Genomic DNA, 27,002 nt, shown 5'->3' on the forward strand with positions numbered 1-27,002 from the left:
TTTCTGGGGTTGTTTAACTGATTTTTGGATATGAGCCAGTATTTTCATCTGATACTTTTCTAACATATGGAACCCTTTGCTCCTGAAAATAAAAATGTGACTCATCAGAAACATATTATTTTTCCACCTTCTTTGGTTTAGTCAGCATGTGCTTTGACTCGCAACAGATTTTTTTTGCATGTAGAATTTTTGATCAAATTTACTTTTTCTCACTAATAACCGATCCTATGTTTTGAGTGGTTTTTTATAGCCACATTTTCCTTTCCTTTGAGGTAAAAAAGGAACCAGTTTTTTAAAATTGTTTTAAAATATCATCCACTGTCCAACACCACACTCGGAAGCTATTTGTCATTGTGTCATATTAATATGCTTAGTAAGAGAAACAATTTTCAAATGCTTTCTTGGAGTTATGTCCATTATTATATATTTAAGACACAAAGAACAAAAATTATAATTTTGTAATAAAAAATGAAATAACTTTCACAAAAATTTCAACAAAATTTTCATGTTTATAACATGAAAATGGCTAAATAACCAAAGAAAAATAACCTCACATTACATAGACAACTAAAAGAATGGTTGTGGTCAAACAATATTGCCACAACATAAAAATAAACAAAAAAAATTACCTGTGTTTGGATTAACTTACACGCTACTATACATGCCAAGTACTCATATACAGCCACGGACAGCCATAAGTGTAAAAACAAATGTTTCAATATATATATATTTTTTTTATGGTATAATTATAAATTAATATTTTCTACTTCTTATACTGCTCACAAATTACATAAGTTTTCTGGTAATGAATCATCTATAAAAATATGTGGGAAAATGACAAAAATTTTATTTTTCGTTAAAAAAATTAATTTACTATTTTGTGTCATGAACGTTATTATAAATTGAATGAATAATAAGCAAAAGATTTTTATCTTAAATTTTAGTAATTTGAGGATAAAAAATGGTGTCAGAGTTTTTGCCATAGTTTTTTTTAACATTCAAAGGATTTCAACATTTCAAACAAAGTTGTTCAATGCACACACAACTGAACTGAAATTAAGCTCCACCTTCAATGGCCATAAAATTTGGAACTTTTTAGTAAAATAAAAATATTTCACTATCTAAAATTACAAAGCATTTCCAAAGTACAATAACCAAAATATAATTTTGAAACTATACCATGGCATATATAAAAGTACATAAATAATTCTTTGTTTTATTAGCACATGATGAGAAAACAAATATGCTGATAAAGTAGCTTAATACTGCATTAGTCTAGAAGTTTCTAACTATTTATCTTTAGCAGTCATACAAGGCTTGTTCAAAATGATGACTGAAACTATTTAAGCTTATTTCAGAAATGTTTAGTATACAAAGATTTTTACTTTTAACAGCACTGTATAGTTTCATTAAGACTATAAGACTTTTTATCAAATAAATTTACTATAATTCAAGTTGTACCCAGAAATATACAAAGTAATATTCACTGGAATACTAAAAATATACCTAGTAAGCATTCAGTGGGTTTGATGAAATAATTCCTGTCAATATTTTAAAAGAAGTCATAGAAGCTATTATTCTCTTAAAATTTAATTAATTCACTTTCAGTAATGTTGTATTTCTCAGCTGTCTTAAGACTTCCTTTGTTATTAAGAAAGATTTGTCACTTTTTACAAAATTATAGGCCAATTTATTTTTTGTGCGTTTGAAAATTTTATGATAATTAAGACTTTTAACAATTCTTGAATTAGAAAATATTTTAACAAAAAGATTCCATTTTCAATTTTTTTTGCGATCTCAGTAAAATGTTTGATTATTTCATTTTTTACTGATGTAAAGCTGAGATATCAGAGTTGTGTAAAACTGGCTAATCATACCTTATATGCCATTAACAGCCAGTTGAAATTCATCTTTTGATAAGAATACATACCCTCACTTCAAGACGTAAAATGTAGAGTGCCTTAGATTAATATCCTCAGTTACTGAGATGATAATAATATAGTATATTAATACTGATACTATAATAATATAGTATAGACTTATACTATATTATTATAATATACTATAATCTATAGTATATTGATTATAATCTTTGATTATTGTTATTAATGAGCTACCTCAAAATCTTAAATCATTCATTTGCAGAAGACAACTGCATCTGAATGTAGTTAAAAGAATTTGAAAATTCTACATTAGCAATTCAAAAAATTATTCACTGGATGGATGTAACCATCTAACTTTAAATATGGATCAAACTGTTTTGTTTTTTTAGGTAGACATTCATTGCCAGTGTAAGCAGAATTGGATTTAGCCTTTGAACCATTCCGTGCAAAAGTAATAAATTGTGCCCCTATGGAACTACAATGTAAGCATTCTAAAAAAAAGGTATATGGTCTTTTTTACATTTTTAGCAAATGTCCATACAACAACAGTGTAACTCAGTAATTGACACAAATACTTATAACTTTTCATTTAAAATAATTCATTTAAAAAACCAATTAACAGGAGTATAATTCAGACAATTTTTTTTTTATTATTATTAAACATCTAAAGTGTTACTGAGTTCATTATAAATTCCTAATATAGCGAGGTTTGACAGTCTTGTTTGAGATGTTGTTGTTTGAAAATAGTTCTTGATTATTTTTAATTTGGAAAAATTACATTTCCTGAATATTGGAAGAGTTAGTAAAATTCTTAGAGCAATACTCAAGTTTGAAGCAAAATTCATTTTTGTTATCAATTTCAAAACTTCCAAAGGTGGTAGGTAAATCTTTTTCCAATAGAGAACACAGCACTGATATTTCATCACAAAGTTCCAAGGTGTTTGTATCCGATGACTCTCCATCTGTTAAAATGGTTTCCAAATCTTTGCTCTTGGCCAAAACTACAGAAGAACTAACATCTCTTAGTTTATATATATGATATAAAAAACAGAAGTAACTGTCAACCAAAGTAAACAGGTACAAGAATTCAATTTTGTACTTTTCCTGTGCATCGATTATGAGTTCATCCTGATTTTCATAATCAGAATGTCTTTTTTTGCAGACAAACTTGATGTTTAGGTATTGATTCAAAATCTTTACCTGCATCTATTTCAGATGCCATTTTGCCAGTATCAACAAGGATGGCATTACAGTGATTGTCTGATCTCAAATTCCTAAAAAGCAATTGGAACTTTCCAAAAGTTTAATTGCCAATGCAATATCATAATTTTTCCCCTCCATTCGTTTACTAATGGGATTGACATGATTTAATACCTCATACCATATCACGACAGAACAAAGAAATTTGAATTGTTGAATTTGCGTAAGTAACCCAGATGCTTCATCTCTTATTGAACTATCTACACCTTTGTTCTCGTAAATGCTAAGCAATGCATCATACATCTCACCGATTTGATACCTCAGCAGCTTTATAGCATCAATTCAACTAATTGCGTCTATCGTACAGATTTGAAATTGGTCTCGTTTTGGAAGGAAGGTATTAAATACCATTCCAAGTGGTATAAAAAATTTTTCTGTAATTGTTCAACTTCTGGACTTTCAACAATTTTAATATGGAACTGCTGAAAATGACAAAAAACCAATAAAACATTGAATAACGACAAATGTACATCAAAAACTGAAAGAATCGCTTCAAGATGTTTCAGCTCCTACCTGGGCCACCTTCGTATCAAATTTCGTACTTGTAGGTGCAGCAGTCTCTGCACTGTATCGCGCCCACATGTGCTCTCACACACACACACACACAGAGAGAGAGAGAGAGAGAGAGAGATTGCTTTTTATATATATATATAAATTACTGGAGTAGTGCCTTGAAAGTTTTGTGGTCATTAATACATAAAATTAAGTTGTTTTGTTTTTTAGTTTTTTTTTTCAGAAAATTTTCTAATTCAGAAACCATGCGATTTTTTATTTATTTTGTTTTCGCAATTTTTATGAAAGAAATGCCTCGATTTTTTACTCTGTACTGGGGAACAGACTGATGGAGTATTCACCTTGTGCAAGTCATCATTGATATATCAAATCTACCTAAAGGGTATTAAAATGCCAAGTATCATTATTGAATATTAACTTTTTCCACACCTTTTCTGTTTTTCCCCCACAACAGTTTTTGTTTATGTTATATATAAATAATTGCTCATGTTTAAACTAATTCAACATGTCTTTTCTTTTTCCTGTTTAGCCTCCGGTAACTACCGTTTAGATAATTCTTCAGAGGATGAATGAGTATGATATGTGAGTGTAAATGAAGTGTAGTCTTGTACATTCTCAGTTCGACCATTCCTGAGATGTGTGGTTAATTGAAAACCAGCCACCAAGGAACACCGGTATCCACAATCTAGTATTCAAATCAGTGTAAAAATAACTGGCTTTACTAGGACTTGAACACTGGAACTCTCGACTTCCAAATCAGCTGATTTGGTAAGACGCATTCACCACTAGACCAACCCGGTGGGTAATTCAACATGTCTGGTTACTTAGTACCACACTGCACACTATTATTAGACAATGGTGTCTGCTATAATCAGTCTGCACTGTGAAGCTGTAGTTTCATATTGTTAGGAAAATTAATTCAAAGGAGAAAGGCATTGAATTGAAGGCTCTAACCTTGAACAGCAAGCAAAGCGAGTGTAGGTTAAGTTTGGTTAGATTTATAATTTCTTTGTAAATGTCTCCAAATACCTACAGATTTGAAAGAAAAATAATTGAAAAAAAAGTGGCCGTTTGATTCCAAAAAAGTACCCAATAATTTGTGCCTGTACAGCTTAATATGCAACATTAAAATAAAACTGTTGTGGGGTTTTTTTAAGGAAAGGGGAAAAATACCCCTTTTCTCTACTGATATGAATAAAAGATTTATTTCTTTATGTTTCATAAAAGTGCTATACCTCATTTGTTGGATAACTTCTTAAAAAACTATCAAATTTATCTCATCTGAAAAAAATAAAACTAGATTGTTTTGCTTTGAAATTTGTGAAATCCCAAGCATCAACATTCTACACTAACAGTCCCTTAATCATTATTGAACATTTATTTCTGTTTTATTGCTTGAAAATTCTTAAGGTTAGAATAAGGCTTTAAGATGTTCTAAATTGTTTGGTAATTTGATAATGTTTAATAATTACCAACGCATTCTAAAACATCTTTTCACCAGAAGATTTTAAATAATGTATTTTTCTAAGAAACAGTTACTTTTGATGGTGAGTAAAATAGCAAAATAAAATATTAAATATCCCAATGCTATTAAACAAAGAGATAATTGAAGGCTAATCCAGAAAATAAAAAATTTTATCGAATCTATTAACATAACAAACAGTAATACGCGAATAAATATAAAATCTGTTAAACTAATAAATGCAGACATAAGCTTACAAAACAAATTCTGACTTAATAATGTGGCAACTTTACAATACAATTCATAGTTGGGACATGCGTTTTGTGACTTTTGGTATTTTAATGTAACATTTCCAAAAGTATCGTATTATATATCTTTTTAAACAATGCATATATACAATTTATTTTAGTAAATATTTTTTATTCAATATAAATTTAATATTTCAATTTGCCATGGTGAGGTATTTAAAAAAGGTTATAAAGTAACATTTATATATACATATAATTTTTTTTAAAAGGCGTCTTTTCCTTTTGTATAATGATAAACAATTGTTTTTTTTATTTACAATATTCGAAAATACCTTATAGTTTTTTAAATACAATATTTTTTCACAATTTTTTTTTTCTGTATTTATATCTTCGTATTCCAAGGGCAGCTTATAATTACTCGGGTAGTCAACGAATTATTACTATATTTTTATTAGTTGTAAAATGAATACCCTTTTACTTTTAAGAACACGTTTACATTCTGTTTTATTTTATGATGTAAATAAAGAAATATGTTCCTTGTTATTTTTATTTTAATTTAGACGTTGCGAAACAGTTTGGTTCGGTGGTGTTCTGTAGATATGTCTGCCGTTACGGACTATGTGTTTTATGGTAAAAGTTCCAATATTAATATTTTTGCAATAAGAAGTTGAATTATTAGAGTATTTATTTTTTGAACTTCTAGAAAATATGGCATCTGAACGGTATGTATTTATATTGTTTTATATGTTTTGTAAGTTTTATTTTGTAATGTAATGTATACCGCAATCAATACGTAAAAGTTGGGGCCTGGCCCAGGATTTGTCTATATTTCTGTAGTAGTATTCAGAATTAACCCGTATTTTCAATTAAATTAGTTTCAGTTAACTTAAGTTATATCCTTGTTATAAAGAGTGAGGTAATGTTATCTTTATCGTTTATTTGTGAAAAAGTTTAATCGTGTATAAGTTATTTTTATGGTTTGATATTACGTTTGTTTACATTAATACTATCTTATTTGATTAGCAGGCAGTTTATTTTTTGTTATGTTGAAAGAGATTTAGCTCTTTTATGCAAAATGAACGTAGGACCTTTACCGTAAGTAAATATTCTTTGTTAAAAGAAATCTGTATAACTTTTGGAATCATTAATTTAGGTTAAATTCATTATTTTATGCAGTGTAGTTTTTATAATTAGAAGTCGCAGTTTAATTAACACATACATGAAATTTACCATTACATTGAAGTAACACTGAAACCATTTCAATTAAGCATTTTTTCCAATTAGATTGCCAACAATTAATTAAGATAAATATTTCATGCTTATCTTTTTATGTATAATGTATTATAGTAAAATGAAGTGTTTCTGTTTTAATGATTATGTTTGTTGTAATAACTGTAAATTCATACTCTTAAAATCTAGTTCTAGTGTTGTTTTTGTGTAATTTTTATTACTTAAAAATTGTTAATTATGATGTAGGGAAATAAATTTAAAGAAATAATAAACAATGCAAAAACTGTTTGGAGTAAAGAATTGCATCTTGTCAGATTTTTCATTAAAAAAGTATTGTTAATTCCAATAAGGTAAAATTTTTATGATGTGTAAGATTTTAGTTTGAATGAAATGAGATTTTACTGGTTATTTATGAACTAGTTATTTTAACTTTGGATGAATTTTTCATTGCTTTTATTCCTTAGAATTAATTGTCAGTTCTGTACTATATTATAATCTATTGAGATTACTGTAAAAATTTATTGAAAATTACTGTAGCAAATCTATTTGAGATGAAAAAATTGTTTAGTTCAGTTTTGTTTTTATTAAGGGAAATATTTGTGAAATATGGTTGTAATAGTTAACAGTAGCCCTATTCTGAAGAACATTATGATATTAAAGAATACATGTAATGTGAGAAATCTGTTCAATGTAATGGACCAAAATTTTCTTTTTACAACCACACGTTTTATATCTGATAGGCCTATACTTCCTGCTTTATAATATTTCTGCTAATACTTAATTTAACTAACTAAATACTTAGTTAACTACATATTTAATTTAGTATTTTAGTTTTACTTGCTTTAAGTACAATTTAATGTGTCATTTGCTTTTTTAATAAGTTTTTCTGTTGTTTAATATTTTTACAGTGTCAGTTAAATTAGCTAATTTCCAGACTTATGAAAACAGTTTGGGAATGATTTTATTGAGAACCTGTAATTTTTTTTAACTTTGTAAATTTTTTGATCATGTCCTCTTATCACATAATAAGAATGTTGTTGCATGATGTGTTTACTTACTTACAAGGTTTCAAATTCATCTCTGTTTGTTACATACATACAGTTAAAAGATTATAGGCAGTTGTACCGTAGGTTATGCTGCATATACATAATGCTTCATATTTTTGAGACAATGTGTTTAAAAGGTATTTTAAAAAAGTTAAGAATATACTGTCAGTGGTATACAGTCAATAAAAAGTATAATTTGATAATTGTATATTTTGTACTTCTTTTGAAAATATAACCTTCTCTTTTGTGTTACCAATTTATGTATCTTGTTTTATTTTAAGTTAATTTATGAAATACAAAGTATGTGCAATAATTAAGTACCGTTTGAACTTCATATTTTTTTTTTTCATTATGAATATTCTGATTACCAGTTTTAACATTTTTATATCATTAATTGGCTGCACTTAAGAGAAAATGAAAATTTGAATGTATGAAACATAGGTTACTGTACAATAATACGCCTACATTAGGCATATGAGTGACTTAAGAAGTGACTTCTAACTTTAAAAATTTATTGAGATAACTTTCAGATTCAGTTGAGGTCTCATTTCATAAAAAAACATATCAAGTTTGTCAGCCAAGATTCACTTTGGTTTGATATGGTTTCCATTTGTAATGCGACATACATTGCACCTGAAGTCAATTTCATTTCAGACTAGTCAGTAAGTTGGGCGTTACTTCTACAGCTGTGGTGTTAATTTAAAGTCTTAGCTCAACAAGATCAGCACACAACAGTGGTACATAACCCAATCTTTAATAAAACCCCACAAGAAAATAATCTAGCAAGGTCAAATCTTGGGAGCAAGATGGCCATAAAGTGGACATTCACGAGCAATCCCCACCGACCTGAAAATTTAGTATCAAGAAAATCGTGAACTTCTAGGTGGTACACTTTTAAATGAATTTAAATATAGGAACACAATAAGTTTGAATTGATACAAAAATGTGAAGTATTGGGTGTGAAGCATTAATTCAGTTGAAGAAACAAAAAATATATGTTTTTTGTCTTCAGTCATTTGAACTGGTGCAGCTCTTTAAAAAGAGGTAAAGATTATCTAGTGCCAGTCGTTTCATTTCGGTATACCTACTACATTTTACACCCCAAACAATTTGTTTTACATATTCCAAATGTTGTTTGCCTTCCTGCACAATTTTTCCCATCTACCTGTTCCTCCAATATCAAAGCAACTATTCCAGGATGCCTTAAGATGTGGCCTATAAGGCTGTCTCTTCTTTTAGCTATATTTTTCCAAATGCTTCTTTCTTCATCAATTTGTCGTAACACCTTCATTTGTCACTTTATCCACCCATCTGATTTTTAACATTCTCCTATAGCACCACATTTCAAAAGCTTTTAATCTTTCTTTTCAGGTATTTTGATCGTCCAAGTTTAACTTCCGTATAAAGCTATGCTCCAAACGTATACTTTCAAAAATGTTTGAATTAATTTTTGATGTAAGAAATTTATAGTTCTGACTGAAAGCTCGTTTCACCTGTGGTGTTTGGCATTTTATATCTCTCCTGCTTTGCCCATCTTTTTAGTAATTCTACTTCCCAAATAACAAAATTCTTATACCTCCATAGTCTTCTCTTGTCCTATTTTTGTATTCAGTGGTCCATCTACTTTACTTCTTCTACATTTCTTTAATTTCATTTTGTTTTTGTTTATTTTCATGCGGTAGTACTTGAGTAGACCTCATCCATGCCATTCATTGTTTCTTATAAATCTTTTTTTATTCTAGGCTAGAATTACTGTATCATGAGCAAATCTTAGCATTTTATTCTTTTCACCTTGCACTGTTTTTCCAGATGTAAATAGTTCTTTAACATCATTAACTGATAATTCTATTTAAAAATTAAAAAGTAATGGTGATAGGGAACATCCTTGTTGGTCTCATTTTTTTATTACTGCTTCTTTCTTATACTCTTTGATTATTACTGTTGTAGTTAGGTTCTTGTAAATGTTAGCAATTCTTCTATTTCTGTATTTGAACTAATTTTTTTAAAATGCTGAACATTTTATTCTTGTCTATGTTATCAAATGCCATTTCTAAGTCTATAAATACCATTTATGTTGGTTTTTTTTTTTTAATCTTCCTTCTACTATTAATCAGAATGCTAAAGTTGGCTTCCCTAATCCCTATACAATTTGTGAAACCAAATACTTGTTCCACTCTCCTCTCAATTCTTCTGTACAGAATTCTAGTTACAATTTTTGATGCACGAGTAGTTAAGTTAACCGTTGTGTATTCTTCACATTTATCTGCTCCTGCTTTCTTTGGTATCATGATAGTAACACTCTTTTTTGAAGTCTGATGGAACTTCCCCTTTTTTGTAAATATTACCAGTTTTTAAAATCTGTCTAGTGCTTCCTCACCTGCAATGCACCGTAATTCTGCAGGTATTGTCTGTCCCAGGATCCTTTCTGCCATTCAAAAGTTTTTAATATATTTAATTATTTTAAAAAAAGGTGCTAATTTTTTAACAAAATACTTTTAGTGTATTAATCAGGTTATTTATTAGCCATTTGTAGAGACAGTTAATCACCACTGAATCTTGCTTTGCATTATTCAATTGACATTTTAAGTAAATTAATATTTTATCCATTGGCTGGGATACTTCCTTATGACATGTTTTCTTCCTTGCATTCAGTGTTTGAGTTCTCATCATTTCAGGTTTCATTCACGAATTTCCGTTAGAAGAAACAAAATTTTATCACAATTTACAGTGATTTAATACAGTTAGCAAGCAACGAATACAAATTGCAGATAATGATACATTTTTAGACAGTGTAATTTTTTGATCATCAACAACATTTCACATCAGTGGCCAGGTGAACACTCATAAGTGTCAAATGTGGGGTAGTGTAAACCCTCATGAAACTTTGCAGCACATGTTCAAAAGCACTAGTTGAAAAACTAGTTTTTATCAGGATTTATTGATTGTTTGATATTTTATTTTATCTCTGATAAAATAGACATTTTCATTGTTGATAAAATTTTAAAAACTTTACTACACATTTTTTTTTTAATTATCTTTTTTGTTCTCAATTTCATTGATATCTTCAATATTATTTTTTATACCTCCATTTAATTTTTTCAATTAACCCTTATTTCTTACTTTTGCTTAGTTGGTCGTCAATTTCAGCCATTCACATTCAGTTTCCACTTCTACATATCTTCACATTCAACCCCTGATAGGTTTTTCCTTTCATTGCTTCTTCTATTTCATTGTTATCCTTCTTTGGGAAAGATATCCATTTTAGAAACTTATTAGGAAACCTTGAACTGTTTATATATTCACATGAACAAATTTCCCATCTTAATTACCTTTGTCAGTGTATATAATTTCTTGGTATAAATGTAGATATCAACTTTATTTTTTTTTTTAATGTATGTTATCTTCTTGTTAGTATTTAAAAACCAGTTTCTATATTTCTTAAAATTTGACCTTGAAAGGGGTGAAGAAAGGTAAAAATATTTTGAACAATGATAGAAAATTTTCCCAATTCCAACTATACCAAATGAGATATTCAGTAGATTTACACTTACAAATATTCTCCAGATAAATATATTTTTTCTTTTAACTTCCGGGTGTACCATTTAGGTATTACTTCAGAGGGTTAGATGAATGATTTGTAGTGTGTGTGAAAGTGCCATGCCTGACTGGGATTCGAACCCAGACCTCTGGATGAAAGGCGGAGACACTAGCATTTTGTGCCACGGAGGTCGGCTTCAGATGAATAATTAAAAATTATTTTTGGGATTTTTTGAATTTTTATATATATATATATGATTTAGTGATTTTTTAGTCCTGTTACCCAATTGTTAATGTCTGGTAATTTTATTCTAAGAAAGGGAAATTTTGTTTTGTGACACAAAGTTGGTAGCGCTACTCAACCGGTATAAATACGGCAGTGTGAGTTGATTCTCCTTGAGCTGTATAAACTTTTGTGCTGTTTCCGGTCGTGTTACGAACAGAATGTCTTTTACCATAGAACGAGTTTTCATTGTTGAACAATATTTTGCTACGAAATCATACACGAGTGTAAAAGAATTATTTCAAATTAAATTTGTTGGCGTTCCTCTCCCAGAAAAAATGCCAATTTCTAGGCTAGCAAAGCGATTTTGAGAGAGTACTAAAACAACAGCAATATTGCAATCGCTTGTTTAAATCTGGAGGCTGAAGCTCTTGGAATAATCGTATGCGATATGAATATAATTTCAATTTTTTAACAGCTTTCTGAACACTTGAGTATGACAAACCAACTTGCATGGAAAGTTTTTGTAAACTTTTCCGAGGAGAATTGAGCAATCTTATTTTCACATTCTCTAAAACGTCATCTGTTAAGCGAGTTGGTTGACCACTATGTTTTCTGTTGCAAACACTACCTGTCTCAAAATCGGTTTGGCAGAAAATTATAACCTGTTTATAACAAGGTAATCAATTTTTCAACATGTTGTCAGCTAAGAAGTAGGTATCTTATTATTGGTTTTTCGTATGTTTAACTGATGTTTTAATGCTGTGTTTACTGGTACATTTTGTCAATGCTGGAGAAACCTAAAACCCATATTTTTAACAAGAACGGATGATTTAAGATCTAATGCTTTGGGTCAGTAACACTGTATCTCAACATAACCTAAAAAAAAAACACATTTTTAATCATAACTTCATACCAGTGAACCAATTTTTATTTTATTTGTATCAAATTACTTGTCATTCAAAGGGCCTTTTAATGAGGTGTCACAAGCTTCTTCGTCTCATTTAAAAAAAATAAGTTTTCAACCCCTGAAAATTTAGAAAACATGCAAGTGCAAAATTTTGTGTTAAACCATTTCAATGTTTTAAGAAGTAATATCACATAATTTTATAGTTATTTTTGTTTGAGTAAAATTCAATAAAAGTATTACCAAATGGTTTTTCATACCTACCAAGCGAAGGGATGAGCGGATTTTAATTTTCTTTTCACAAAAATTCATAATTTTTTCCGGTTGTCAATTAATGTAATTAAATGTTACCATTGCCATTTAAGATTTTTGAATTGGGGTTGGTGTAGCAGAAAGGGTGGGTTCCACCCCTTAGAAAATAATTTTAAAAAGGCTCTTCCTGAAAATGGTATACATCCCAGCAAAAAAAAAAATATGATGGGACTGATAGCTACTGAATTATAAATGTGGTAACTTTTCAAATCATCACCCGGTATATTAGTATTATGAATTGTTTGTCATTAGGTGTGTTATTGATTCTATTCTTATTTTGTACACCATGTTTATAGGTCTAAGGTAGTATTCAGTCATTTAAGTGCGGCAAAAACAACATTAAATTAATAAACACAATTTAGATTGAATATAATATTCATTTCTATATTTCAGGGGATTTCTTAGCATTGTTAAGGTGAGAACCACTAAGAACACTGCTATCAAAAACTCTTCTGCATAAGGTGCTGAATTAGCTGTGAAAGTTCTTTGGAAGAACTATTCTATATAATTTAAAGCAAGTAATTTATCAGTTTTTAATAATTTTAAACTTTTATATCATTTTGGTTTTATCAGTTTGTCAATTTTTGTTCTCGTCTAGATTTCTCTTTTTTATGTTCTAGTGAATAAGATTTTTTTAAATGTATCTTTTATCTTAATGCATTGCTACATAATCCAGTCATTGTAGAATTTAAAATTTTTCTGCTTGGATAATGCAGGATGTTTAATGAAAATTGTTTAATTCTCTATTTTGTTTATTTGTCACTCTAGTTTTCTTCTTTTACAGAGTCAAAAACATTTTTTTTAATGTTATTTACCAAAGTTATTATATTTTGTGGTTTATTTTTATCAAGGGCAGTGGTTTAATTTTTTTTATTTTAATTGTTAGAATTGGTTTTATATTATTTAAAAGTGATTGTTGTATCTTATTACAACTAATTGATTTAATATTTTTCTGCCTTTAAGGCTTGCTTGCCTAGGTTGTCTTCTTTAAAAATATTTATCTGAATTCCTGTAATATTCTATAGCAAAGCCTTTTTCAGGACTTTTATTTGCTCTCGATCGTTCAACATGTCTGAACAAAATTTTTTTTTTTTTACTTCATTCTTTCCTTGACAGTTTCAATATTCTTTAATCTAATAATTTCTTCAATAGCTGTCAAACACCAACGATTTGTCTCAAAGCCTCTCTGGCTTCTGTTTGGTCTTTTTCATTATCCATTATAACAACCTGTAAAAAGTTGCCAATAACCCTTTTCTTTATATAAATATTTGTTAAGTGACTGGAAAACTTAACACTGGTAAATTTGTGCTTCCACAGCATATTGCGTTTTTATATCATTTTATGATTATTATACCTGTTACTGAACTTTTAAGGAAAAATTTTAAAAGAACCGTCCACTTGGAAAATTCTGTTTTATTTTACTTAACACAACATAAAACTAGACTTATTCATTCTGTTTTAATTTTTTTTAAAGAGTTTATAAAAGTAATTTGAAATTGGATTTATGCTAAATAAGGATTTCTTTCTAATATTCTATCAGACTTCTGATTTGAATTGGTTTTATGATATTATTTGTAACTGAAATACAGTTTGAAAAGTGAATTCTAGTGCAGTTGTAATCCTTTCCAAGGTCAATTTCAGATTAAGAGAAGGGAAAGGGAAAATTATAAAAGGAACAAAGATGAAGGAATAGGTGTGCAAAGTAATTAATAGTGAAACACTGAAGTAGATCTGTCTTCTTTAGGATCACTTACCTACTATTATTTTCTTATTTTTTGCATAGGTTTAGTAAATCATTAAACTATTATAATTTTAATCATTTAAATTTGAACTTAAAAGAAATGATTTCTGAAGTTAGGCTAAAGAACCTTATGATGCTCTCTTCCTCAAGTAAATCCTCATTATTTCTGTGAAGTTTTTCTCCTCATTGCCTTGAAAGTTTGAAGGCAAGTTTATAAAAAAGTTGACTTTTTGAACTTATGCATATAATTATTAAATTAAACTTTTTTCCTTGATTCTGTTATACAGTATCTTTGTACTTTATGACTGTTTCACTGAGAAAGCTATTTCCTCTTTGGTAGTCGGTCCTATAGAACCTGTCATGTTATTATGTATAAAAATAAATTCAAAATAAAATTCAAAACATCCTTTGGATGTTTCAGTCTATTTTCTTTATTATTTCAGCTGTGATTGAGCTGCTTATGTTTTGCAGTAGCTATTATCCATTAGTACCATAACTGACTTTTCCCTGGGGGTGGAGTCAAATACTTGCTGGAAGTCGATGGAAATACATTTAGTTCCTTTCTGTATTTCTATCTTTCCTCAGTATTTCTTAAGTAAAAAGTCTTGTACATTTTTCCTGTTGTAAAACCATCTTTGCTGTGATAATTCCCTTTTTTTTGGACATGATTATCCAAATCAATTTAGAATTCATGAAATGAAATGTATTTAAAAATCTCAAGTCTTTAAATACCAACATCTTTACATTTCAATGACCTAAAATCTCTGAATACATGAAACAGTAGGATATTTGATCTACATTTCTTGCAGAACATCGCAATTGCCTTTTCATATATAAGAATGAATTATTTGTTGTGTTTTCAATCTTCTGGTATACTTCACCTATCAATATATCTCAGAATTAGTGAGTATCATTATTTTGGATCTAAGTTATTCGTTACAATTGAAATTTTTCATCAGAAACATCTTTTGATAAATGTTTGAAGACAATGAGGAGAAATAATCCTCATTATTTCACACAAGTAATGATTTGCTTGAGGAAGAGAGCATTAGGCTCTTTTTATTCAACTTGCAGTTGGGCAAGTTAATTAACTAAATTTAACTGGAACAAAATTATTTTTAGTCGGCAAATAATGCATATTACACATGTATGAGATGGGTAGGAAGTCCCTTTATGCTAATTATGAAATTATTAAGATAGTTGCAGCTTACCTTCTGTGAAACATCTATGTGGGTTCCACTGTGTTCAAAGCACAGGTGTATGTGTCTCCATGTCTGATTGTTCATTCACAAGAGCATATCTCAGGTGATGCATTTCAAATAGTGATCAAACATAGTCTCAGAGCTGCTCATTGTTGATGTATCTGTGTTTTTGGAACTCTTCTGTACAAAACTCCAGAGAGCTGGATGTCACTTGACTAATTAACTATAACTGGATGAAAACATTTAACTTTCAAGTTCTTGCACATATGGCCTCACATTATTGATCTTGCCTAACTCTGCAGAAGTTTGCTTGTTGATTATATCTGTGATCATTGAATTGATGCCTCCATGCCTTAGCTCCAGTGCTTGGCCTCCCACTGTGTGGTGCATCAAGAACACTTCCAGATACTTAGCCTTCTCTTATGTCAGTAATGTTTGCCTTGATGGTAATTATATTCTAAACTCACAAAGAAGTCATTCACATAATCTTCTTCAGTGTTTTACTAGTGGGTGGACGTTTATGGACCCACACACAAGCTAACAAATGCTCTTCGACAGTGATTGCACTCATATCCATCCACCATTGTTCCACACTTTACTATGACTTTAGTCATCCCACCATGAATGAACACACCGGATGATCCCCACCATGGCTTATCTTCCCCACTTTTTCCGGCAACAGTGGTGAGAATTGGTAGCATCCTGACCCTGGTGTGGTAGGGGAACACCACACGCCTTGTGACAATTTCAATTGCCACACCACCTTCTGCTTCTAGCACTGATGGGCTTTACTGGTGGTCGTCTTTTAAACTTGATAACACAACACAGTCATCAGTTTGGCCTCTTGCTAGAATGCCACCAATGCAAATGTCTTGACAGATATTTCCATCAATGTTTCCACTGTTGCCTTCGTATGGTCTCTTACAACCAGAATTAACAGTAGTAGAGCACAGTTAAGCCGTATTTATTACAGTTTAAAAAACTTCTTCCCGACCACATAGTACAGTACAAAATAACAAAAATTTTGGATGCAGGTTCTTTGTGTAACTTAGGAAGGGCATAATTCAGGTTGAAGGTGTTTCCGATAAATAATTCCAATTGTGACAAATAACTGAAGTAAATTTTTAATCTCTCTTGCTGCCTTTAGGATTTGCAAAAGTCTTATATTCTTTGTGCTATACTTATATTTAAATCAACACTGGTATCTCATTTCTATTCCGTATATTTGAGGAGAAAGTTGTTGTTTTATTATTTTTTTTCTACCTGTATTGAGTAAATTTAAAAAAATGATTTTTAATCTGTGGTCTTTTAACCTTTTTCATAATCTTAGTACGATCTTTTAGTAGCCTCCTGCATATTACTGCTTTCAACATCTTGAACAGTTTGTGCTAATTTTTACTTGTTTCCAAGCTTTACAGTTCTTTTTTACTCATTCTAATATAGTTTGTTAATATCATTATTTAACTCTCCTGTTTAGCTCTGTTCAGATAGGTTTTTGTTATAATACTAATTTCATTTCCGTTTTTATCACATCTGTTGAGTCTTCCTCATTCATCCAGTTTTACATGTCTTTGTTCTCTGTAGATTCTGTGCTATCTTCTTGACTATATATTTTTTTTTTGTCGTCTTATTGTTTACACCTTGAGTATTACAGACCATATTTTATTATTGATCACTGATCAAAACAAAAATTTAAACCTCTCTCACTTTTAAAGTACTTATCTTTATTTCTGTTTATATTTGTGAACTTTACCTTATTATTTTTTAGGGTCATTTTGTATTTTTTTTGAAGTCATTTCTTTTATTTATTTTTTATGTATATACTACTGTGCAAACAAGAAGAGGGTTTTGTTTATTCAGGATAAACAAAAAAACTACTCGATCAATTGCAACCAAATTTTTATCAATTTTTGGGCATAACAGAAGGTTTTTGGATATATTTCATCTCGAGAAAAAAAATTATATATATATATATATATATATATATATATATATATATATATTTATATAGTAGTAGAGATTTGGTGGTTGGAACCACCAAATTGAAGAGATTTGGTTGAAGAGATTTGGTGGTGCTTTAATGAACTGTTAGTCTATCACTGTGTGAGGTGGGCGTGAACTGAATGAATTAGATCGATCGAATGAATAATGTTACAAAAATATTAATTAAATAAAATAATATTAAATAAATTTAAAAAAATTATTTTTAACAATAACAGACTTCCCATGGGGACTGCGTGTGAGGCTAGAGTGGTGAGACATGCAAGAACTTTGTGGGAGGCTATACCAACTGTCATCAATTGGTAATAAACAGGGTGCCCCTGGAGCATTGTTTTGGGAGGTGCAATGGGGGTGCTCTTATAATATCTTTGCAAACAATCGTCCAATTTTCAAAATTCAAATGGAGTATTTGTTAGTAAGTTGAAGGCTAAGCTTTGCAGTGCATCAGGTACACTCTCAATCTAACAGATAATGGTTATTTGGAAGTGTTGAAAAATTATTTATTAAAATGTGTAAATAATAAATAATTCCATTACAGTGCTGCACTTCTCATTTGGGCCGCTAGGTGGTGAGCTGTTAAATTCTTATGCTCCTTTCATACAGTGAGCCACCACTCCTAAGGTATTTTTCAGTGTAGAGATATTTTTAATAGAGGTCTTAGTAAAGATAACATAGAGTGATTCATAATCAACACCATGCAAAGTGTATTGAAGATAAATTTATGAAAAGTAGTATATATGCCTTTTTCCGGTAACTACATACTGAGAAAGGATTTTTTTAAATTCAGAGTTTAAAGAGATAAAATGGAGTAACAATGAAAGAACAATTTTTTAATGTCTTTTTAACAAATGAAGATATCAGCTTGGGTTTTTTTTTGTATGTGTGTACTCTTCATGTGAGTATCTAAAAACTAATTACTAGATTTTTTGAAATTCTGAGTTTTAAGGATTAAAATGGATTTTTGAATTTTTTTTGAAACCCTGCAATTATTTTTAAATTTTTACATGACAGATGAAGAGATCAATCTGATTTTTGGTAAGTGTAATCTTCATGTGAATAAACCAATTTCTAGATTTTTGAAATTTGACCTTGAATGAGGTTGAAGAAAGGTAAAAAAAATTTTGAACAATGATTTAATTGTAAATTTTCTCAGTCCTGACTATACTAAACAAGATATTTAGTAGATTTGGGCGGAAAATACTGTATAGATAAATGTTTAAAAACCATTCTCAAGTTTTTTTGAAGGGGTGCAAAGGTGTATATAGCACTGTGGCTCAACTAACACAGCCACTGCCACTGTTACTGTTTGTGTGAATGGTTGCACCTGCCTCCCGTTACTTCACTAAAAAATAAAATAAAAAGATTGACTTGACTGCTATGGAAAATGCAAGTAAACACATAGCGCAGACAAAGCTGCGACTGGTAGCTAGTTTTTTTTTTTTATAAGGAACATTATTTTTTAACAGATTGTTATTCACAATTCATTCCTTAGCCTCGACATACTTCTTTTGTCCTGCATTCTCAATAGCCTGTTTTATATATAGTAATTTTTGGTTTCCTTTACTGTTCTCCTAAACTCTAGAACCACAAACTTGTTCTGACTTCTAGAAAAGCTATGTTCTGCCTTAATAAATGGATTACATATAACAATATTTTTTTAATTAACAAGTTAATTTCTAAATCTGTTTGATTCATTCAAATTACTTTTTTGTCTGAATTTTAGTGTATCTTGTTTTATTTTAGTGCTTAACTCTTGATTATCTCCCCATTTTTGTAATTTTTCAGTTACCTTTATATTGTTGTTTATTTTAAAATTAAATTGCCCCTCTAGCAATGCTTCTATTTCATTCATTATTTTTAACTTATTCCTCATTTCAGGCAAAATATCAAAAATCTTTTTTTTTTGTCCATTAACATTAGGTTCTAAGCCGTAAAATATTATCCAAGATCTGTCTACACAAACATTTCTATTCTTTTTAGGGTATTTTTTTTTACTTATGAAAAAGTCTGGTGTTTGTGACATAAATTTGGTGATGCCATTATTGTCATTTTTCCACATGAATTTACATGACTTGACTCATAATGACTTTACTCTTGATCGTTCACATAACCTTAATATATTCTTCCTGTTGTTTTTTAGAAGAATATTTCTCTTTTGCTCGTGTGTAGCATTTCCAAATCATTGTTTTAATGTGCATTATTATCAGTTACTAGGGAAAGTTTGGTCAGTTGCTTGGCCATCTCATCTCTTCCACTTTAATGGAGTGGAACAAGAAAAAAGTGGAAAAGAGAATAGGGATAAAAGGAATAGGTGTGCAGTGTTAGTAACAATGAAACACTAAAGTGTTTAGTAACACTAAACACTATAAATTAGAAAATCACCAAATTTGAATGTTAAATTTGTTAGAATGATAAAAGTAACAGTAAAATTGTTATTGACAAAGTAAAAGTTAATAAATTTGATTTTGTTTCAGAATGGAGTGGGTTGAGATAATTGAACCTCGCACTAAAGAGCATATGTATGCTAACCTGACAACTGGAGAATGTGTGTGGGATCCTCCAACTGGTGTTCCTGTGTAAGTATTCAGTTTTTTTTAGTATCTTATTACATCGTCTTTTACAATAGTACCTTGCAGTGTAGTTCTAATGTATAGGTTGTACTATGTTTGATAGTATCTAGTTCGGTTTTTTCTTGGTTTAACCAGGTCAATATACTTTTTCCATACTATTCATTCCTTTCTATTCTGTACTAACCTTTTAGTCTTGACATTTTTCTAAATCCTTCATCCTGAATTATCTGTTACATGAGGTCCAAATTCTTATCCCTGGGTATCTTAATTCTACCAACATTTTTCTTCCGTTTACAAAATTTTCCCATACTTTTTTTTTTCCAATTGCTCTTAAAACAATTCATTTTAATTTTTATAGAACATTTAATGTTTTAACATTTCTTTTTAAATGTAACATTCAAAAGATTTTATCACCTTTTTTATTGAATTTAAAGAAATATTATAAAAAAGAGTAAATAAAATAAATATTAGATTTCCGCAAGATAGTAAAATTTTAATACAGAAAAGAAACCTAGTATCAAAGATTTAGGAATTAGAAGGAAATTTTGAAAATATTCTTGTGAAGTGTAGTGATTTATATTAGCAAGACAATAAAAAAAAAAAAAAAAAAAAAAAGGAAAAAAACTGACTTTGGAGATGTTTAAGGTGCATTTCATATTTAATATTGAAAATTAGTTTGGTGGATAGAGAACAAAATGAAGGAAGAAGTTGAGGTTGTGTTGTTGGTTACTTATTGATCTTTTCACCTCATAATTAATGTGACTGTCATATATTTTTGTCAGAGAAGGAGTCATTTACAAAGAAATTTCACTATTTTATATTATTTAATTACTTGGTAAATAACTAAAAAAAAAACCATTAATTTAAAGTACAAATTTACTATTTACCTCTTCTTAAGGCAGAGATTTATAGAAATTTGTTTTATCTCTTTTCAAGAAATTTATATTTAGTTTATATTTGATTAATGATTTAATATTAACAGTAGGTAATATTCATTTTTCTCGCTTAAATCTTTAGAACATATAAAATAAAAATTTTGAAATACACTGTTATATCATAGTCAAAATTACAAAAATACACATAAATGCTGCATGAAAAAAGAATTATTTCACTTAACATGCTCGGTGAAAAATTAATCATAATTATACAGATTTGGATAAATACAACTTACTTAAAAAAATTTTTTTACAGAAAAAAATATATTTAAACTATAACCAGAAAACAGCTCCACATCTTTGTGAAACACTAGAAATTTTCACAATTTACTACATTGAGTATGCAGCACTTCACAAAACAATGAAAATTGCATTTAGAATAATAGTATATGAATTACATCTAAGATTATTGTTGAACTATTAAAACAAAGTAGTTTTTATTAGCGTGGAAGAGTTAACACATTCATTGGATGAAAATAGGCCATTTGATTTTAGTTGAATTAAATAGTGAAAAGTTTAAGATATACAGGTTTAGTAAATTTGGTTATAGAACTGTAAAATAGGCTTTTACTTTAAATAGAGTTTGTAGCATTAATGACAATTTTTGTTTGTAGAAGTTATTTAATCTGTTAAACTTTTTGTATATAAATTATTTATGGTTGTTTAAATGCTATATATTTTACAGGAAAAAGACGGATAATAATCAGTGGTGGGAGCTGTTTGATCAGAATACTAGTAGGTTCTATTATTACAATGCCACTTCGCAAAAGACTGTATGGCATAGGCCGCATAATTGTGATATTATTCCTCTTGCCAAATTGCAGGTTAGTAGTTGTAATAGTAATAACAGTGTCATTTGTCATTTATGGGTTAAAGTAGATTTGCCAGGTTACTTTGCCAGTAATAATAATAATAATAATAATAATAATAATAATATTAGTATTAAATATAACTTTTTAGTGATAATTTGTCTGCTGAAAGAAGATGTCTGTTATCTTAGCTCTCTTGTTCCTTTACATTTTTGTGTTTCTTGTATAATTGTTTCTGAAGGAATAAATGGATTTTAATGAAACTTTACCGGATTGTTCCTCGAAACTTAAAACAGTAGGAATTTCTTGTAGATTTTTTAAAGTTTCTGAAAACTTTAAAGTTAATGAAGTATAAGTATAAGAATTATAATAAATAATTATATAAATTATATTTTTGCCACTCATATAAAGTTCACCATATATTTTCAGTAGAAATGTTTACATTCTCATGTACCTTTGGCGATCTTGTATGATATCATGGATGTTATTGATCATTCAATATGATGAATATCATATTGATTGTATTCGACTTGTAATCGATTCATTTCATAAACGTTCAGCATCACATTTGTACTTTGTACTACCACAGTGAAATTCAATAAATCACTTTGAAACTTTCCATGCGAAGAAGCAGACTTCCCGTAGTAGTTTAGAAGCTTTTGTTCTGTTTCTTTTATTGTTTTTCCTTGCAATTAGTAATATCTTATGAGTACATGGAATTCGTGTTTTTCCATGTATTCCACATTACTTTGACACATCAACTTTCAAATGCTGCCAAATATCTACTAATTATTAGAATGACTAAACTTTCTATGCAAGTCTAGATAAGATTTATAAAAGATTGAGAGAAAATAGCAGCTGAAGCACCACCTTCTGAGAAGTCACTGACTTATCAATCTGCTCTTGTTATATTTATATATATATTTTACTAAAATTAATCTCTTAAGGTTCATATTATTTCTCTATACTGTTATATTTAAAATTCTATAATATAAAGCACCTAGTTCAGAATATTGAGATAAGATATATCTTACCTTAATTTTATCATGAAGGATCTTGTATCTTCAGTCATGTTTGAATTATTTATTTAATTAAAATACATATTTTAAAAATTAAAAATACTAAAATAAACCATGTAAATGTTGTAATGTTTGTTACATTAATAATGTTACAAACAAATTGTACATAACTCAATGTACAGTACACCATCTACATAGTGTATCTTAGTATTTTTAATTATTAATATGAACTTTATTTAAATAATACAATCATGACTAAGGATGCCCACGAAAGTACTTTCATGATAAAATTAAGGTAAGATAAGTCATCTCAATATTCCGACTATGTGGTTTATGTTGTGTATTTAATATATATATATATATATAGATTAAATAAACTCATCAAAGCCACAATAAAAACATAAAACATCTGTAACAAAAAATGCATGTCAATAAACACAAAAATAAGACATTATAACTCAGTTATCCAACCAGAAATACTTTACGGATGCGAAACCATATTTGGACCGTACCAGACAAGGTTTACCGACAAACTGGAAAAGATTGAAAGACAGATTCTACGACGATGCATCGGGAAAAACATTAAAAAAGTCGGGATTTGGAGAATTATTCCAAACGAAGAGATTTACAAAACTATCATCTTGATAACTAATAAATTTAGAAAGAAGAGAATTTCCTTTCTAAGACATATTTTCAGAATGGGAGAGACCAGACTTATCTGACGGATAATCAAATTTTTCTGGAACAAGAAAAGCAGACCGAACTGGTTATACGAAGTACAGAAAGACATGGAGGAATTAGACATAACCCGTGAAAACCTAAAAACGAAAACCGGAAACTATGAGAATTAAAAAATAAAGAAATAAGATTCCTATCAAAACCCAAGAAAACAATAAGCCGGGTGTACTCTGAACAAGAAAGGGCAAGAAGATCTGAAACCCTTAGAAATTACTGGTAAAAAAGAAAAACTGAAAAACAACAAATCAGCAAGAAAAGAAAGAACTTGCCAAAAAAAAAAAAAAAATGAACGAAAGTGATCCATTATGGTCTTAAAAGTAATAAAAAAAAAAAAATAGAGATTAAATGTACGGTTTTTAATTTTTATAGTGCACACAGCTGTATCCATGTGCTATTTTTTTAATTTAACATACTTAATTCAAACTGAAAGCTTTATAAATAAATATATTGCTTTACAGTTTAAATTGTGGGAAATATCATACTTTTAATTATAGATGAGTCTGTGTGTCCATGGCTGTTGGAACTATTTTCTGTTCATCAACATTTCCATGGCAGTGTGTAGATTATCAATTTTCTGGTATTACTCAGTGAATTGATGTCTTCCTGCACTTATCATCTAACAATTACTTTTCTGCCATTACCTGTCATCACCATTTTATTTATAATTGCTTTTCTGGTTTATTAATTTATCTCTGACCATTTTCTGTCTATACCAATATTTTCCTATTTACCCTTCCCTAATCTCCTTTCAGTTTTTTTTTTTAATCTGATCTACCCCTCAATTTTCCTCATTTTCTTGTACCTCCATAATCTTTATTTCTAGCTCAATTCAACTAATAAATAATCATCATCTGAATTGTATCCTCTCTTCCTTCCCATAGCTATCCTTCTATCCAGTAAACAAATTTCTTGTTCATTTCGTTATACCTCACACACATGCTTTCATTTTCTTGATCTTTATTAAATGTAAAAGGTTTGTTATTAATTATTTGTTAAACCAGGAAAATTTTAGACAAAATAAAATTTATTTGAAGCACATGTAAGAGAAAGGATCTAGCTTTTATAATACTGTGAAGGGTTTGTATTTTTATATTTAAATAATTGTCTTATGAATAATGTAAACATAACCAAAAATCTTTCTCAATGGAGAATCTTTTATTCTCCATTGAGTATAAAAGATATATAAAATTTATTGTATTTTTTTAATTATATTTATGGATTTGCTTATGTCAATTTTAGAATTATGTATATTTATTTATTTTTTTTAAACAGACACTTAAACAGAACACTGAACCTGCTTGTGTCGAAGAATCTTCTGAATCTTCGACAACCTCTAGAAAAAATAAAGAATCAGTTGGTACCCAAACACCTGGTAGAACTGTTTCCAGAACTCATCAGCATGTTTTTAATAAAGTAAGTTTTCAGTATTTAAAAAGAATATTAGTTTATATGCTGTAACTTTAGTTTAGTTTTACTTTTAGTTCAGTAATCACATTTAATGTGTGATGAGAATATAAAGCAGATGTGGAAGAGTGGCCAGAACTATTACAAAACAAGGCTTAAAAAAATTGCAGCAGGTTGAAATAGCATTTTGTGATGGGTAACTGAATTGTCCTTTCTGAATTTCACTGTACAGGGTACAGAAGTGTATGAAGAAAGCAGTGGTAAGAATAAGTGGTATATTACTGGAAAATGATTTAGTGAGTTAGGGATGGAGGAAAAAAGGTGAGATGGAATAGAATAAAACAGCAAAATAAAAAAAATGAAGTATGGGATGAAATTTGACAAAAAGAGTAAGGCAATTGCTTAAGAGAAATATGGAAAGACATAGAGTAATGCTAAATGGAAAAAAATTATAGAAATGATAGAAGAGTTTGCATGAAGGACTTTTCTCAGAAGGTGAGAAGTTAAAAAAGGAGGTATAAATAGGAATGTAGAAAGCAAAGTGACTTCTTTCAGAATATCAGAAATGTAATATGAAATAAAGAAATCTACTGCAGCGTAGATTAACAATGGGATAAATCCCATTTTTAATCTAAGCAGTAGATACGTAGACAGAAGAAAGAGTGAAAATGAGGAACTGGTGACTGAAATAAAGATTAAAAAGAAGAGATTAGGAAAGATAAAGAGGTGTAGGATAAGGAATGGTTTAATCAGAGAAAAGATGGGAATGTAGATCCTGCTGGAGAGAATTATGCTCAAACTTACATAGTTTGGACATGTAATATGATGGGAGAAGACCAACAGCGATATAACTATAAGATAAGACAAGTTGAAATATAATTACTACAACAGCAGGTAAAGCAAACATTAGCAATTTAATATTGTACGTTATTACTTGGATCCTAAATAATTTACATAATGATATATTAGTCGTATTTATAGGTGTAACTAGTAGGTACATGTGCAACTAGTAGGCTTCACGCATGGCATGGTGTAGTTGTGCAGGTTCAGCAAATAAACAAGGTTATTAGAATTTATAAAAATGTTTTAAGTGTATATGATGCTATTCTGAAAATAACATGAAAAATATAATTGTAGAAATTTAGATATCAGTTATATCAAGTTAATCTGTTGATTATTCACTGATTTCAGTTGTTATTCACATGCTGTAGCATCAAATAATGAAAATGCCTAAGACCTAAAAAAATAATCTGCTTAGTCAGGATAAAAATTCAATTGAGTGGTTAATCTATATTTTTGTGATTAGTTGGTCAAAAAAATTTACTTTTGGTTAGTAATGAATATTTAATATAAGGTTAGTAAAAACAGTTGCTTTTATAATATGTTGTTCTTAATATATTAAATAATAAAATTATACTAGATTGATCAGACGTATTATTTGATTACTCAGGAAGGTAGTGATGTGGGAGTCAATAAAGCAGTACGTACGGGTGCTGTTCACAAGACTGGTTTGACTACCACAACTGAAACGCAAACATCTCCTCTTTCATCACCTAGAGCAAATCGCCGTACCCATCACCACCACCACCATCACCATCACAGGTATTATTTCTTTCTCCCTGTCCCCTCACTGTCTTCATACAGTTGTTGGTTTGAATTATTCTATAACTATTAGAAAGAGTAATAAATCTATTTTTATTTTATTAGAGTTGTCTTAAGATATTGTATATAATTTGCTTAAAAAATAATTGAAATTATTTTGATACTTTCAATGTAGAGTAGTTCTGGAGTTATATTTAACCAAATAAAAGTGAGATGCAGAACTGCATCACTGGTTTTGTTTTCTCTTTCTTTTTTTTATTATCACAGTACATCTCTTTTGCTTTAACATTTATCTTGTGCCACATTTTAATTTATTTCGTTTATCCCAATTCTGATGGAAGTTCAGTAAATGATGTTTTA

The 27,002-nt window shown here is 29.2% G+C and overlaps 1 protein-coding gene across 3 annotated transcripts in view; it reads left to right on the forward strand.

Annotated features, from left to right (window-relative positions):
• Nucleotides 1-5,781: 5,781 nt before the first annotated feature.
• Nucleotides 5,782-27,002, forward strand: part of RhoGAP93B (MyTH4 and RhoGAP_KIAA1688 domain-containing protein RhoGAP93B) — a 92,725-nt gene continuing 71,504 nt past the window's right edge. For all 3 annotated transcript variants that reach the window (XM_075380180.1, XM_075380181.1, XM_075380179.1), the window contains exons 1-5: nt 5,782-6,088; nt 20,040-20,141; nt 21,756-21,894; nt 24,909-25,049; nt 26,491-26,642. In XM_075380180.1, the coding sequence (XP_075236295.1) occupies nt 6,075-6,088; nt 20,040-20,141; nt 21,756-21,894; nt 24,909-25,049; nt 26,491-26,642 (548 nt within the window). In that variant the 5' untranslated portion in view covers nt 5,782-6,074. The remainder of the gene's footprint in view (nt 6,089-20,039; nt 20,142-21,755; nt 21,895-24,908; nt 25,050-26,490; nt 26,643-27,002) is intronic.

Source organism: Lycorma delicatula, chromosome 12 (genome assembly GCF_047948215.1).
Source record: "Lycorma delicatula isolate Av1 chromosome 12, ASM4794821v1, whole genome shotgun sequence".
Classification (NCBI taxonomy): Eukaryota; Metazoa; Arthropoda; class Insecta; order Hemiptera; family Fulgoridae; genus Lycorma; species Lycorma delicatula.